General features: G+C 40.4%; 1 protein-coding gene across 2 annotated transcripts; it reads right to left on the minus strand.

Annotated features, from left to right (window-relative positions):
* Positions 1-67: 67 nt before the first annotated feature.
* aifm4 (apoptosis inducing factor mitochondria associated 4) lies at positions 68-7,734 on the minus strand. Of its 2 annotated transcripts, none has more exons than XM_069689739.1 (19): positions 7,610-7,734; positions 6,897-6,987; positions 6,655-6,764; positions 6,467-6,576; positions 5,924-5,968; positions 5,746-5,827; positions 5,401-5,513; positions 5,182-5,268; positions 4,933-5,024; positions 4,638-4,768; positions 4,301-4,416; positions 4,126-4,197; positions 3,774-3,837; positions 3,444-3,520; positions 3,087-3,204; positions 2,844-2,942; positions 2,677-2,752; positions 2,483-2,587; positions 68-1,080 (listed from the first exon to the last, which is right to left on the minus strand). In XM_069689739.1, exons 2-19 carry the CDS (start codon positions 6,983-6,985, stop codon positions 1,050-1,052), a joined length of 1,617 nt encoding a protein of 538 aa, XP_069545840.1. In that variant the 5' UTR covers positions 6,986-6,987; positions 7,610-7,734; the 3' UTR covers positions 68-1,049. The 2 variants fall into 2 exon arrangements, with proteins under 2 accessions (XP_069545840.1, XP_069545850.1); XM_069689749.1 differs by lacking the exon at positions 7,610-7,734 and adding an exon at positions 7,136-7,221.
* Between the last annotated feature and the right edge of the window lie 9,678 nt (positions 7,735-17,412).

A 17,412-nucleotide genomic window follows, 5' to 3' on the forward strand; every position in this document is an offset into this window, starting at 1 on the left:
CGCAAAAAACAAAAGTCACGCTGTGGAAACCTTAAACAAAAAATGGAGCAAAGGTCATCTGAGCATATCATGAGCAATGATTTATTTATGTAACAGAACCAACTCACTGAGGCAGAAAACAATCAATAAAACACGGTGTAGATAATCAGATTTTGAAACTCTTAACTAACAGATTAATTTAAGTTTTAAGAGTTTACGTGACACAATACAAAGTACCCCGAGTTATTTTCTAAGTAACTGAAAGCTGTTAGTTAGGCTGTCTTAACATTTTTCTCCTTATTTTTCATTTCAAAAAGTAAATCAAAGACTAAATCCATGAATCAGCTATACAGTACGTGACAAAGACTAAACAAACAACTGCAGTTCTGCTGTAAACGTTTGTAATTAATTAAGGCATTACAGTGCATATGAAACGGGAATGTCGAAAATAAAATTCAGCATGTTTATCACTGTATCGGTTAATTGAAGGTTTAAACCATTTCAGATTTTAGATAAGTCACTTATAACTATTTGTAAGTGGCGTGCATGTTTGTGTGTGTTTTCAAAATGTTTTAAGTGGAGAAAATTGTATAGAAATACTATCAGTTTACTTTTAATGTAATTATGACGATACCACTAAATTGAATGTTTCTCAAGACTTACAGTTTCAAGTTCTGAAAAGAGTTACAGACATATTTATGATGCGTAGCTAATATTAATTTCCGGCAGCGAACGCTAGAGACATCACGCTGGTAGTTCAGTGGCAGTAAAATCTTAAAATAAATATAGATTACAAGTCAACTTTGCTCACTGCAGTGAGATCTGATTTTTTTTCAAGTGCACACGAAGAGAAAATTCAATAAAGCTTCACCTGCTACTAAGGCGACAGTGCTTTAACATCAGAAGTCTGATTGGTTTTCAGGATGCCTGAGGCAGTAAATGGAGGAGTTAAATTTGCTCTATCTGAGAAAGAGGGCGTGAAAACAATACAGAGAGAGAGAGGAGGGGGGAGAGAGAGAGACATCCATCATCGCTGAGAGGCGTTACTCTCGGATACTGCAGACCTCTCTTTACATCTGCAGCCAGCTCAGGTCGTCGGCCCTGAGCAGATAGAAAGGGAGAAAATAAATGCTCAGCGGTGAGAAGTATTCGGGTCACAGGTCTTAACCCCTGATTTGGGATGTGACGATTACGAACCCAATACAGCCTATTATATCCCCCGTGTCTTTGTGACTTTATTATAACCCAGGTTTCCAATCAGTTTCTGCTGTCGGTGCAGGTGTTTCTTCAACATCCTGCAAGTCTCCTTAGTCAATACCAACTAAATTATACTATAATTGTTATAAATAGTAACAGTTAAAGCTGCCATGTACAATATTTCACTATTACCAGTTTTACTGTTTTGCTTCACCACATAAACACACAAATGAGAGATAATGTTGCTCCATATCTGCCGGATGAGAGATCAATGTTGTGTCCACGTGTGTTTCTGCTGCCCACTACTGGCGGGAAAATAAAACATTTAGTGCAGGTTTAACGGTTGAAGCTGGTGTAGGCAGTTTTTTGTATGATTGTGCAGAAATTCCCTAATAACCCTGTAGCATATTGCCTTTCAAGTGCTCTGAAAGAACACTAGACTTTTGCAACTCCTCTTTGATCTGTATCCATGTTTTAGAAAATCTGGCCTGCGACGGATACTTCAGGGCAATAAAGGGTCATTTCAGAAAGACGATGTTTCTACAAACTCAGATTCGTGCGTGGCGTCCCTTCAGATATTAGGTCTGATTCATTGGAGCGAAAATCACAAGAGGAAAAGTTGCTATTCCAGCAATGGAGCCGACAACTCGCCTCCTTGTGTGGTGCGCAGAGGGTGACCAGTGCAAAGCCGCTGCACCATGCTGAGTTTCAGAGCGGTAGGTCGGAAACGGGTGTCACTGGACGGGTACCCTGCTCTGTCGTCCGTGTGCACCGCTAACGTTAAGTCAGCCCTCAGAGAAGGCTGCCAGGAGTGTGTCGCTTAAGTGAAGGTAACGGGGGGGGGGGGGGGGTTGTGTGGTTTGGAAGCAGGGCCCAGACTGGGGTTTGATTTTGACCGCGACGGCCATCTCATGAGGCCAACTAATCGTCCCCCACCTGCCGCAGCCTCCACCGGGAAGGGTCTACCGGTGCAGACGGGGGGGGCAAAAGAGGCCCAGGTGGTGGCAAACATTGTGCGCCTCAGGAAAGCAGCATAGAAGCCATTGGGAGACTGACAGCGGTGTACTTTTTGGCGGTGTGGTGTTATTTTCCAGAAAACAACCCCAGCTTTGAAACGGAACCCGCTTGCGGGTCATGGGCGTATTTTGACTCAACGTTTTGAATTTAGATTCTCTATCCCATTACCAGTGATAAACAAACACAACCGATATCACAGCGCAGGCGTTCATCGTGGTTTCATGTACTCAATGTGCATAAAGTATATGAATACATATTCTAGTTTGTATAAATGAATGGCGTCACTCACTGTGCCTGTGCCTTTGTTACGATCTGACCGGTAGCCATCAGCTCTGCAAGACGAGCTACAGCAGGATCGAACATCAGGCTGGCTGCAGCTACCACCACCTCATCCCTGTTAGCAAACGAGGAAACAGAGAAATTTAACACAATCAGCTAGATTTAGTGTTCAGCTGTATCGGGGATCGTTTCACAGCTGCTCACTTCACGTAGAACGCCAGAAATTTCCTTTCTTCCACTTTGCCTTTGAATATAATTTCCGTGTATCCTTCCCCATAGCCTAGAGAGAGGAAATGAAAGGAGGAACAGAGATTCAGTACAGCCTGGGTTTAAATGTTCTAATGAAAGGGTGACGTTAGTAAATACTCTACCCGTGTATCTGATACTCTTCCCAAGCAACACAGTCCAGAAGAAAGGAACAGACTCCATTTTGGTTGGTTTCTTCAGCATGTTCAGGGCTGCTACTCTTCCTGGTACAAAAAAAACAAAAACAGAATTAGATTAAACCTCAGCATCAAATTACTTTCATCCAGAACAGGTTCTTGACTGAATAAAAAGATGTCTAAAAAAGATAAATAGCTCAACAGAATGAAAGAAAGGAAGTTTTGGTGTACCTTGAGCTTGTGACATTTGCCAGTGACCAATGTTAACTCTCTGATCGCCACGAATGGTCAGAGGGAACGAGGTGACATCTCCAGCACTAAAAACATCGGTTATATTGGTCCTCATGAACTATTAGAATAAATAAAGGAGTTTACAATGAGAGCTTCAACATTAGACAAAGACAGTAAACATTATATACGCAGCGATTCAGATCATGTGCAATGTTCATGTCAGACACGAGCAGTTTAAATCAGCTGCATCCGTCAGCCTAACTCGTAAATGTAAAGCCATGTTTATGTCTCATTAGCTACGTCAATATCAAAGTCATTATAATTTGGCTGCAGGCTATGCCTTCTGTCGACTGTTACCTTGTCAACAATCACAGCTTTCCTTGAATCCACTTCTACTTCGCTTCCTGTCAAGAAGTCTGAGTTGGGGGTGACACCTGAAAAACAGATATGTGTGTGATTTTTTTTTTTTTTTGCAGGACTGCTCAGGAAAGATCTGAATCACTTGATTAAAGTGATCACATCTGACGAAGCAGAGCTGTGTTTGCAGCTGCCCACATATTAAAAAAAAAAAATCCAAACACTCAAACTGTCCCAAACTTCATTCACATTCTGTTATATTGATTAAAAAAAAAAATAAATTAAAAAAAGTGTACATCCCAACACCTTGAATACAAAAAACACAATTACCAATTCCAGCAATCACCACATCAGCTTCCAGGACTGTACCACTCTTCAGCACCACCTCCTTCACCTGAGGTGGGGGGGAGGGAAGACTACATTTTGAGATGTACAACTTGTACATTAGATTTCAGTGGCAATCGGGATGGTATATTCATGGAAAGCACTTGAACACGTCACAACTGGAAAGTCACAGAAGTAAATAAAGTGTTTTAGCCGCTTCAGTTTCAGCGTCCTTGTATTCCTGGCTCACTGTCACGGTTTACTGGGACACTCAAACATCAATAATGTTACCTGTGCTTCGTCTGCTATAACAAGTCAAAATGTCGGTGCTATGCTAACAGAGCAAAGGCAGCGTTACCTTGCCGTTCTCCCCTCTGATCTCAGTGACTCCATCCTTCATGTAGAACTTTACATTTTGTTCTTCCAACATCTTTAAAAGGAAAAACTGTGTTTTAATTGTTTTGTTTAATAAAAGCGGATAAAATCACTTTCAACAGTAACAGTGACGGACTGCTGGCATCACTGGTTCTTACTTGCATGCTCATCTTGCCGATCTCTGGCCCCAGAGACCGCTCATACGGGTATCTGCTAGTGCCAATCAAAGACACACTGGCAGCTTTGTCCGATAAGTAGGATGCCACCTCCATACCTATTTTGTGAATGGAAAGCACTTCAGTGAGGTGCGCATTTGGGGTGCCCGAGGTGTTCTTACATGTGGAGCAAAACAGCTTTATTTTGCAGTCAAATATTCGAATAACTCATTTAATATCGAGCGTCATGTTAACCCGATAGGCAATTTTTTTGGAATATTTTTATAAGGATGAATAATTTTATTCTATAATTCTATATTTATTTTTTTAATTTAATGACCTATGAAGGATGCTCCGATGACGACAGCTTTCCGTCCGAGGCAGGAGTTGTGAATCTCTTTGGCATCTTCATGACTTTGCAGTAACTTCACTCCCTCAAGATCTGAACCAGGACAGCTGAGCGGCTGCGCTCTGTTAACAAAAAGCAACAAAAAAGGACTATTATATTGCTCTTACTATGTGGAACCCTCCCAACTCAACAACTACACATGTTTTTCATTGATCTAAAACCTACCGTGAGTTTGCTTTTGTTCATGGAAGACTTGAGGAACAGGTATTATGAGTATGACCCTCACCTACAGCCTGTTGAGATGAGGAGCTGATCATAAAGCTGCAAAGTTCCATCATTAATCTTCACCACCTTGTCAGCTGTGTTCACAGACACCACCTGCAACACAACACACGCACACTGCACTCATAGCAGGAAGTAAATGTTCTCTTAAACCCCACATATCTTAACATTCCCCCGGAGAGGATCCGTTCTTTTAAGATGGCGGGAGACCTCGTCACAAATATGAAAAATAGTTTCCTTTTTTGCTTCTCACCTCTTTCTGTGTCCACACTTCTATCCCATATTGTTGATAAAAGTCACTGGGTCGGAGGAGGATGCTGCTGCTGTCCACATTCAAAGCCTGAAAGACCCAAAGCCGTTTGCTTTAAACAACAAACACTGACAGAAAAACAACTCATTCAAATGGTAGGACGATCATCAATTAAATACAGCTCATGTGATGGATACGTTTCCATTCTTGTTAAATTCTTACCTTACTCAGTTTGGGCTTGTCAAATGGAGGCAAGGTGTCTTTGGTTACGATGATAATGCGACCCTGGTAGCAATTTTGCCGAAGTGTCTCAGCACAAACCAAAGAGGCAGGGCCTAAAAATTTAAAAAAAAATGTTCGGTGTAATATTTCAGAGGGTGCGTAGTCTCTTTCTTCATCTTGGTAACGGAGTTACTCACTGATGTAAACCAAAGAAATCCACAGGCTTAATTCTTAAGCAGACTCAAACTCTGTACCACAAGGTGCCATGCCTCTAATCTGCCAGTTGGTTCAGATAAAACAACTCTGCACTAAATGCTTAAGCTCACTGTGTATTTATGTCCTTACCCCCTCCTACCAGAAGAATCGTATTTTTGATTTCTGGAATCATCTTGCACATCTCTTTCACTCGCTTGGTCAACATCAGAGACTGAGTGAAACAAACAAACAAGGGTCTGTTAAAAAATGGTGTATTTAACACAAAATCAAAAGAAATCTGTGATTCTCTTTAACTTATGTAGCTTACTTTTTTATTGATGGAAACATACACCTTTCCATCCTCAACTTTGACCTGTTAAATAAAGCCAAATTAAGGATCATTTATCTGTGAGTGAAGAATCATGTTCCCAGGGTTAAAATGTTGACAACAGCTGATTTGAAAGGGTCAGAAAGTACCCTGAACAATAATGACATCTGGAAACAGAACTAAAACTGTGGTAAACTACTTATAGGGCTACCAAGGCAAAATTTTGTTTTATCACTTCCTCTGTTTGATCAACTTCCAAGTCCAAATATACTGTTTTAGTGGCTACCTGATACTGAGACACTGAATCCAAATGATACATAATAATGTTCGATTATACTTTTGCTTGATCTGTGCTTAATCTATCTGACAAGCTTAAATGTAGTTCTAGTGTTTATCAATTCACATTAAACAGAAATAAATAAATGCACTAATTTGTGCTATTCAACTATCACAAATGCGACTTCATTTTAATTTGGAGAGCATATCGCTCCAGAATTTACTAGTGTTGAAGGAGTAGTAAATTTCTATTTAATGTTCTTTTACCTTATAACTGGGTAGAGAGTCAAGACCTGGATACTCTTCAATGTCTCCAGTTCTCACATTGAAACAGGCACCGTGAAAAGGACATCTGACTCTGCCACCAACCAATGCTCCTGGAAAGTCATTATTTCAGATATGGATATAAAGCGCTGCATATAAAGAAAGAAAGACTGAGCAAATCGAAGCTTTACCTTTAATCAGAGGTGCATTGTAATGAGAGCACTGGCTTCCAACAGCGCTGTACTGACCCTGGGTACGGACTAATAACACCTTCTGGTCCCCCACTGTTACTTCTTTCATTCTTTACAAACACAAAAAGTTTAAAAAAAAATTGTGAACAAAATACAATAAAACTGAAACCAAAGTTCACTGATCACTGATAGCAGTGGCTAGATCAAGTCTTTGTCCAGAGAAAAGATGCGTTGTGGCTTACTGTCCATCTTTGAGATCGGGCTCCTGACATATCAGTTCAGTCACTTCCTCCTGCTCCTCAGAGTCCACCGGTTCTCGGTACTGATTCATTCCTGGAAGAAAAGAACCTCCTTAAAAAAAAACATGGCCATTGATTGACGGATGTACTTGAATTTCAATTAACTGTAGGTGGACCACATAAACAGGTTTTGCAAAGAATACACAATGTAGAGGCTAGCACCTGTAATTTACCGTCTTTACCTGCTATTGTTGAGCCCGTTTGCTGAATAGTTTGTGCAAACGAATTCACTTTGCAGAAAATGTTATTTTTTTTACACAACCTGTAAGGATGAAAGACTTTTTTTTTTTTTTTTTAAGTAAACCTCACAAATAGTGATAAAAAGACATTCCTCATTCTGCAGAGTGAATTTGGGAATGATCAGATGTCTCTCTGACTCTCTGATGGTCAGAGGTGATGGATAAGAATCAAAACATCCAAAGCGCATTAAAAAAAAAAATTAGGACATTATGTGTTCAACTATGTGTTGAAGTTAACAAAAACATAAATCCAAGTTTACAGTATATGTTGTCATTCTGAAATCAGAATAATCTATGGACTATCAAGCCCTGGTACTCCATATTGTCCAACTGCGATACATTATTTAAATGTCAATATTTCTAATAATGTAACAGCATTAAATACAGAAACGTAAAGCAGCTTAACGCTGTTCTCACCCGGTTTATTGCACCTGACGTCGGGCAGAAAAGCAGCATCCCTCGCATCAAACTGGTCCTGTCACTCCTCGGGACAGTGCTCGGGAAGAACGAGCGCACGAGAACTGCCCGCGTGACACTCGGCCGGAGCCCCGTGGTCTCCGCGGGCTCCTCCCACTGCTGACGGTAGCCGAGGAGGGACTGTCGGGATCATTTGAGCCACTGAAGGATGAGCAACAGCAGTTAGAGAAATAGATAGTTGTCTATGTAAACTTCCCCCAGTGGCAGTTTTGTATTTGCATTAGATACATTTCAGGTATTTAACATGTTTGGCGTCTAACCCCTGTTAGTCGTTACTCTTATGGCGTCCAACTACCTGTCCTTTTAGCAGCTACTAACTAATTCACTTCAAAAATAGTTTATTAGAATCAGCTGCTGACAAACTTCAAATATGTCCCGGCAGTGTTGGCGCCACAGACTGCATATAAAAGGGTTGACACTCGTTTGAAAACACTGCCACCCGGCAGCTCACTCTCCAGAAAAGTGCAGTGGTCGACAAAGTAGTCAGGTCCTTAAGTAAAAGTACTAATACCACATCGTGAAATAAAGGCCTACTCCACTGCATCTAAAGGTCCTGCATTCATTGAGATAAGGTAGAAGTTGCATAAAGTAAGAATACCCAAGTACCTCAGGTTTTTTACTTCAGTAAATATACTTTCCACCACTGGAAAGGGTTATTTTTTTTTATCATAAAAATATAGAAAAGTGTTTATTTCGTTAAGTGGGAGAAGAAGCTGTTACTTATTCAAGAGGTCACGCAAGGTTACGAAATTACATAATCCACCTGGGCCGTCACATTAGCCCATTTCAGAATACGGCGATACATACTTGTAATATTATTGGGGAGTAATAAATGCATTCATGTGTACCTTACTTCGAATTTGTATGTGGCAAGGGAAGATGGACCTCGTGAACTTCTTTATTGGTCCCAAGAATTTATTTGCATCTTTTCCAGTCCATAAACACAACTTTAAAAAAAATCATTTAAAAAAAAATCATAGATGAAGTAGTTTGGCCATCTGTCAAAGACGACAGATCAATATATTAACATCAATAGGTTGATACAATGAAATGAGCAGCACTAGATCAAAATAAATCATAATCATAATCATAATCATCTGGTCGGCTGAGGAGACACCCGACTGGCTGCAGGTGTTTCTTTGTTTAAAAAAAAAAAAAAAAAATGCATTTGAGAATCGGTTCATTTCAAAAGTCTCTCAAAGATCCACACAAACATGCAGTGAGGTTCACGAAATATAATAATTTTGTTAATGCAAGGTAAACAGTTTGTATATAACTGTAACAACATCCGAAAATGTTTTTTTTTTTTTTTAATGAATAATACAAAAAGCTGCTTTTAAATACACGTATTTGTATATTCCAGTTACTTATATTCGGAACAAGAAATATTTACGTGTGCATCGGAAATACATTTGTGAATCTTTCTGTGCACACCGATCAATTATTATACAGACCTGACCCTTTATTTAAATCACCATTAATATCACAACAGGGTTTGGCTCTTAACCAGGTGATGGCTGAGAACAGCGCTGTGTTTGGTGTCTTCCACAGTGGAAAGGAAACATTCATTGAGCTTCGAAGTCCAACCAGAATATCCAACAGGACCAGTGCATCATAAAAGCTGTTCCAAAATCAAAGTGTCACGCTTTCCTTGCTCTCTATTTCCGCGTGGAATAAACTTACTGTTCAACATGAATCCACGACAGTTTGTGAGCCGATACAGCAGACCGGCACCATCCGGGAACTTTGCTTTTCAAAGACTTTTTTTATTTTTATTTTTTTCATATTTTGGACGACATGCCATAGTATTAGTTTTTTTTTTTTTTTATATTTTGGATAAAAACTACAATACAATACAGTATGACTTTTTTGTTAGATTTTGGATGACATGATGACTTTGCATTGCCGTCCAAAATATGAAATAAAAGTCATACTATAGCTTGTCCTCAAAAGCACACAAGAAAGTCACAACATCACAGGCACTGTGGTGCAGTGGTTAGTGCTGAGGAGATTGGTGAACTTGCGTGTAGCACTGCAACCTACATCTCATTAGGAAGTAATGACACGGAACTGTAATCTACACGACATGCAAATGAGCTTTAATTTACACTCACACGGCTTCTCTCCCACGGAGCAGAAGTGATCAAATATAATATAGATTTAACAAAACGAAGTGTGATACACATCCTGCATAGCTAATGTCTGGATTTATTAACATTGTAAAAACTACATTTACATGACGACCCAACACACACACACACACACACACTAGAATGGTGGGCGTGGCCTTTGTTGTTGATGTCATAGAGGGTTCGATGATGTCATAGAGGGTTCGATGATGTCATAGAGAGTGTGGAATACTAGGCTGCATGTTTGTGTAGACTCTTTCAGTGCGTATCAGAGCTTCAACCTTCAACAAAGTTTCTTCGTTCGCGTTCGTTTAACAGTTCAACACTCGACTCGTTCAACAATTTCCTGCAAAACACCCGTCAACATGTTTCTCAACAAAACATCAGAAGAGCTCCAGATTTATGAAGGAAGCACACTCAGAAACTGCTACAAAGTGGAGGCTTTCCTCGGGGAGGGCAGCTTTGGTTTTGTAACCAAATGCCGTAACACAGAAAGCAACAAGACGGTGGCTGTCAAGATAAACAAAAGCCACCCTGAAATCGTAAAACAGGCCAAATTGGAGATTGCCATATTGAAGCGTCTGAGGTGTCTGGATCCAGACACCTGCAGTATCGTGATGTGGAACGGCTTTTTCTTCCACAAGGAGCACATCTGTTTGGAGTTCGAACTCCTTGACCAAAGTCTCTACGATTACCTGAAGGACCGAAAACACAAGGGTCTTCCCATCGCAGAGCTGAAGCCGGTTGTACACCAGCTGGCCACGGCCCTGAATTACCTGTGATCAGAGGGAATTATACACGCAGACCTCAAACCCGATAATATCATGATAGTGGACCGCCGTCAGCTGCCAATCAAGGTTAAAATGATTGATTTTGGCCTTGCACATCCGGCATCCACAGCCCGTCCTGGTACCTGTCTGCAGACCATCGACTACAGGGCACCGGAGGTGGCGTTACATATGCCATACAGTGAGGCCACTGACATGTGGTCTCTGGGCGTAACAGCTGTGGAGATGGCCGTAGGGTATCCAATGTACCCCGTGGACGTAGACTACGACCTTCTCAGATTCATCATTGAAACTCAGGGCCAGCCAGCGGACAACATCCTGGACCGTGCGACGGGTTCAACATATTACTTCCACTAAAAAAAAAAATGGTCGGCAGCGCTGGATTTTAAAATCGCCAGGAGAATATTTTCACGAGACGGGATTGAAACCAATGGAAACAAGATGCTTCACGCTCCGGCGTCTTGATGACCTGGAGACGCTGATTGCGTTGAGGACAGGACCCCACAGCGATTTACACCTTCTGGTAAACCTGATTAAAAGGATGCTGGACCTTGACGCCGATCTGCGCATCCAACCACAGAAGGTTCTACATCATCCCTTTTTCATCCAGCAACCCTCAGAGCTCCAACGACGACAGCAGCAGTGTCATAAAGGACGAAGAGGACTGTGACCAAAAAGACTATATGCAGCCTGGCGGTTATTGCAGCGACAGTACCCTATTAGCCGCTGCACACTGCGACCTATATGTCAGTAAGCGGCCAGTCCGTTGTTACACTGACAGTCTCATAACAGACACTGAAGTCTACAACCAAGACGTCAATCAGCAGGAGGTCCAAAATGAGACCAGTGGTGAGAAACTAGTCACTGAAGACCACAACCAAGAAGCCAGTCAGGAGCCACCCTCCGGGGAGTTGACAGGTCCACAGACCATCAGCTCGGAGGAAAACAACAAAGACGTCAACACCGAGACCAAGTGCAAAGTTAAGAAGGACAACAAGTGGAGGCGCTTCGTCAGAAGAGTCGCTAAAACGTTTTACTCCTTCAAGAAGTTGATCAGACAATCAAGATGTTGTTGTAATGCAACAATTTAATGGGCAGCGGCGTCCCATAGTTGGTCGCATCAAAGTGAACACGACACACACAACCTACATGGGTTTTCTCCGGACGCTCCGGTTTTTCCCCACTCAAAAAAAACAACAACCAAAACATTGTAGGTTAATTAGTGATTCTGAATTGGCAACAACAGCAATAACGGCAAAAACAAATTGGTGACTGATGCTCTTTCTGCTGCTGCCTGAAAGTCATGCTTTCTTCTTCACTGACCTTTATGTCAACAATCACAATAAAATGCTCACTATTAGGGAGAGAATTGTGCAGACCCTTCCAGCCACTGTCGCTGATGTGTTGTTAAGCACAGCAGATAGATAGATAGATGGACAGACACTATATTTATCCCACAAGGGGACATTTTATAATTACAGAGATTGGAAGTTGTTACGAGGATCAAAGGAACTTCATCAGACTGATTCAAATCCTACTTATCAGATAGATTCCAGTTTGTTCATGTAAACAACGAGTCTTCCAGACAAACAAGAGTTAGTTATGGAGTTCCACAAGGCTCAGTGTTCGGCACAATACTTTTCACCTTGTACATGCTTCCATTAGGAGATATCATCAGGAAGCACTGCATCAACTTCCATTGTTATGCAAATGACAGGCAGCTATATCGTTCTATAAAACCAGATGAAACAAATCAGCTAGTAAACCTGGAAGAGTGTCTGAAAGACATAAAAGCCTGGATGACCAACAATTTCCTGCTTCTAAATTCAGACAAAACAGAAGTTATTGTACTTGGTCCTAAACACCTCAGAAACTCTTTCTCTAATCACTTAGTTACTCTAGATGACGTTGTCTTGGCCTCCAGCAAAACTGTGAGGAACCTTGGAGTCATATTTGATGAAGATTTGTCCTTTAGCCACCGGATAAAGCTAGTCTCTAGGACTGCCTTCTTTCATCGACGTAATATTAATAAAATCAGGAAAATCCTTCTTCAGCGTGATGCAGAAAAAAGAATTCAAGGGATTTGTTACTTCTGGGCTAGATTATTGTAATTTCTTGTTGTTAAGATGTCCAAATTACTCATTAAAAACCCTGCAGCTGATCCAAAATGCTGCAGCAAGAGTACTGACAGGATTTAGCAAGAGAGATCATATTTCTCCAGTTTTAGCTTCTCTTCACTGGCTTCCTGTGAAATCAAGAATAGAATTTAAAATTCTCTTGATGTCTTGCAAAGCTCTACATGACCAGACTCCATCATATCTTAGAGATCTTATAGAACCATATAATCCTAGCAGAGCACTTCGCTCTCAGTACGCTGTTCTGCTTGTGGTTCCCAGAGTTTACAGAAGTAGAATGGGAGGCAGAGCCTTCAGTTTTCAGGCTCCTCTCCTGTGGAAGCAGCTCCCAGTTTCTGTTTTCAGCTTTAAAGTTAGACTCAAAATCTTTCTTTTTGATACAAATTTTAGTTTCTTTTTGCAGAAGTCCCCGGCCGTGGAGCTGCACGTCTCTGCTCTGCGATCGTCGTCTCCACCAGCAGTTCATGTTTTGGATCTCTATGCTGTCCTTTTCTCTCTCTGCTCTCCTCTCAACCCCAACTGGTCGAGGCAGCTCACCCCTGAGCCTGGTTCTGTCGGAGGTTTCTTCCTGTTAAGAGGGAGTTTTTCCTTCCCTCTGTTGGAGTTTTTCCCTCCTAGCTTATGTGGGAATTGTTGAATTGTTGGGTTTCTCTGTATAATACTGTAAAGTTCTGCTGTCAGGACTTTAATGTGTTAAGCGGCATGAAATAACCTGTGTTGCGCTATAGCGCGACATAAATAAAATTGAATTGAATTGAATTGAATTATTGTTCTCCACTTTTTTCAAATTTGAGACAAAAATGGATGGAGGATCCACCAGTCTTAAACCAAGACTCAGGCTTTCCACATTGCAGACAGGTTGTTTGTCTGCTTTTTCTGTTGTTCTTGCTGCTGGTTACACATAGACACAGAAACAAATAGAGGAGTCATCACATATACAAAACAGACTTTGCCATCATCAATCTGACATTCGGTAAGTAGAGTACTGTACTTACAGCTCGCCACTTGGAGCTTAGAGGGGGAGATGCTCATCATCGCGCTATCCTCTTCATCCTCATCCACCGCTGCTGCAAAGACAAAAGTGAGTGTTAAATACAACAATTAGTCCCCCTTTTTACAATGAATTAAAAACATTTGTCACATGTCATATATGTCAGGATCCCCGTCTGTTTGCCCCCCTCCATCTCCTCTCCTCGTGCGTTCTGTCATTCCTCGTGTTTGTTGTCGTCTGCCATGTGCTTTAAGTTTTGGTCTGTGTCTGGAGGGTGTGGATTTCTGCACACCGCATCCCCGACCGTCCTCAGTCTCACTGGGCTCGGTTCGCCATCCTGAAATCTTCCAGATCCTACCTGTATCTTAAAAACAATCTACACAAACAGTGCAGACTAATGAATTATTCTGTTCCATTTCCTGTTTCTAACATGAGACGTCACTCACTTCTTTTTCTCATCTTTAACACGTTATAAAATATAACCAACTAATAAGGATATACTTAGGTTATAATGAGTTGAATTACATTGTCATACAATAACTGGTGTTTTAACGTTGATAAACGGATGAGCTTCAACATGTCTTTTCATAACTTTTATACATAATTTTTTATCACATTGCATTTTAACATACAACATGCACATTCTCATATTCCCGATTGTTTTATTGAATAGTATCTGAACTCTGAACAGTGTGTATGATGCTTTCTGTCTGGCGTCACAGCAGCTAACAAGCTGGCGGGACGTGTGCTTCAACTCACCAGAGTTTCAAACACTTCTAACTCGGCAGAAACCGCCTCTCTCCTGGTCACAGCCGAGTTTCTAATAAAAGAACAGCTTATTAGAAAACGACAATGCAGCGCACTCTAGTGGCCAAACGTATATTACATCCGTAGTGGTTAAGATAGATAGATAGATAGATAGATAGATAGATAGATAGATAGATAGATAGATAGATAGATAGATAGATAGATAGATAGATAGATAGATAGATAGATAGATAGATAGATAGATAGATAGATAGATAGATAGATAGATAGATAGATAGATAGATAGATAGATAGATAGATAGATAGATAGATAGATAGATAGATAGATAGATAGATAGATAGATAGATAGATAGATAGATAGATAGATAGATAGATAGATAGATAGATAGATAGATAGATAGATAGATAGATAGATAGATAGATAGATAGATAGATAGATAGATAGATAGATAGATAGATAGATAGATAGATAGATAGATAGATAGATAGATAGATAGATAGATAGATAGATAGATAGATAGATAGATAGATAATTAGAAATCAGATAGAATAGACCAATCAGAGGGCAGCTTAGACCAATCAGAGAGAAGATTAGAATGGACCAATCAGAGAGCTAGGTTCTATCCTACCCTCCCATTGGTCCATTTTAACCTGCTCTTTGATTGGAGTATTCTATCTGCTTTCTAATTCTACACCGTTTCTACTAAACTGACAACAACTGCTGATCTGGTTGCCTTTCATTTTCACTTATTAGGGCCCGAGCGAAGGTGCGAAAGCCCTATTGTTATCCAAGGAATTATTTCTCTCGTTCCCTATTCTTCATACAAATGAATTGCCTTTTTGGAGGCTTTATCATATTAAAAACTTCATGAAAGTTGGTACACACATCTCTCCCGGCGAAAAATTTCGTATTCTAGTGGAGTCACGAGTGGGCGTGGCCAAATGGCTCGCTAGCGCCCCCCTAAAGAGATGCCCCGGCGGCTACATTTACCTCCGTGCACCAAATTCGTTGGACACGTGTATTACACCAAGATGTACAAAAAAGTTACATTGCACCATTACGTCAACTCAACAGTAAGTCCACCATTTTTAATTTAGTCGCCTGTTTTGGCGATTCACACGTTGTACTTTAACAAACTCCTCCTTCAGATTTTGTCGGACCGACTTGAAATTTAGTCTGTGCCCTCTTAACATGTTTGGAATTAAAAGTTATCAAAATAATTTATTTTCGTCAATCGGTGTGTCCATGGCGTGGCGGCCAAAAAGTGACCCAAAAATGACTTTTAGGTAACTTTTTGCTGTATTATGACTTTTTTTTTTTCATAATTTGGATGACATGCAATTGCATGATTTTTTTTTTTTTTAAAGTCATACCAAAGGGAGGAATCGAACCCCAAAGCTTCTTACCAAGAGGCAATACTTTTAACCACTGCACCACCAATCTTCCCAGGAGCTAATCTGCATTGTGACAAACCTTCGGCTCACTGCAACCTATAACTCCACCGTCCATAAATATTCATTCAAATGTGACCAAAATTGCCGCAGACATTCTTTGGATAGTAGTTATACATGTTTTCAAGGGAGTCTGCAGTGATATTAAATATCTTCCTGTAATGTGTTGTGTATGCAAAACGTTTTCAATTTCTCCAAACGTTTCAACTTCACCAGAAGTTGAATCACCATTAAAAGGCCAAGGTGGAATCTGAACCATTAACAGCAACCTTGGTGAAGTAGAATATTTTACCTGTTGAGTTAACCAGACTGTCGGTTCCTAACCCTAAAGGTAGGTAGGTAGGTAGGTATTTACTTTATTAATCCCCGAGGGGAAATTTTTTCGCTACAGCAGCATACATACAGAAGCAATAAGACAATAATAGAAACAATAGAATAAAATAATAGTAGAATAGAATAGAATAATAGAATAATAGAAAAGCAATCAAATAAAATAGCAGTAAATAGCAGTAAAAAATATAATTATAAAATATAAAATGCATATATATATATATACATATACAGTATATACAGTACTATATATATATATATAGATATATATATAATATACAAACAAACCAAGAAACACAGTCAACAGTGTTATTGTACTGTAATGGATTTTGCCAGAGGTGAGTTATTGTAAAGTCTTATTGCAGTCGGCAGGAATGATCTCCTGTATCTGTCCTTGTGACAGCGGAGCTGGAGGAATCTTTTGGAGAAAGTGCTCCGCTGTCCCTGCAGCAGGTGGTGGAGAGGGTGGACAGGATTATCCAATATGGGTAATAGTTTGTTCAGCGTCCTCCTCTCCACCACCTTTTCCAGGCTGTCCAGTTTGCAAAGCTCTGAGTGAACTCCGTGAAACACTTTCTCCTGCCACAGCTCGTTATCCGGCGCCGAAGATATTATCTACGATTTGTTTCCCCGTTATATTCTCAAAAAGATCCTGATAGAAGAGCTCTACGGCACCACTATATATATATATATATGGGAAGGTGGAAGTGACATAACTAAGGAGGGATACAATTAAACTCTTTTTTTTAAATTATTTATCTACACAGCGTGTTCTATGACAGGTAGAGTGTAAATATGACCTCTAGAAATAGTTCCGTCGTGTCATTTTCAAAGTCATTTTGATCAGGTGGTTTACAGCAGATTGGTTTTGTAACGTTATTTTACATTGAAGTCTATGGAGAGTCCAAAAGGGGTCGGGCACTTTTCTGAAAAGCAAAGTTCCCGGATGTGCCGGTCTGAGTTAGTAGTAGTGTTGCCTTAAAGAACTGTTCGTAGGATATAACTTCCTCGGGTGGACGGTCTGTTTTACGGAGGCATGTTTGCATTCTGCCTCTCCTAAAAGGTATATACTCTGTATTAAAAACCTATTGGTGGCTACTGTTTTATCGAAGGAATTCAACTGTACGAAGCTAATAAGCACTGAAAATA

This window comes from Brachyistius frenatus, unplaced genomic scaffold (genome assembly GCF_029030835.1).
Source record: "Brachyistius frenatus isolate BFR_SWC_R1_liver_20210118 unplaced genomic scaffold, ASM2903083v1 Contig_1, whole genome shotgun sequence".
Classification (NCBI taxonomy): domain Eukaryota; kingdom Metazoa; phylum Chordata; class Actinopteri; family Embiotocidae; genus Brachyistius; species Brachyistius frenatus.

What these genes read in the sequence shown, in the direction of transcription:
- aifm4 (XM_069689739.1), bottom strand. Translation starts at nt 6,985, where the DNA reads ATGAATCAGTACCGAGAACCGGTGGACTCTGAGGAGCAGGAGGAAGTG. An exon ending in ATGTTTCCATCAATAAAAAA is followed by an intron (nt 5,828 to 5,923) that starts GTAAGCTACATA and finishes TGTTTCACTCAG; the next exon opens with TCTCTGATGTTGACCAAGCG. An exon ending in GTAACAAAGGCACAGGCACA is followed by an intron (nt 1,081 to 2,482) that starts GTGAGTGACGCC and finishes CTATCTGCTCAG; the next exon opens with GGCCGACGACCTGAGCTGGC.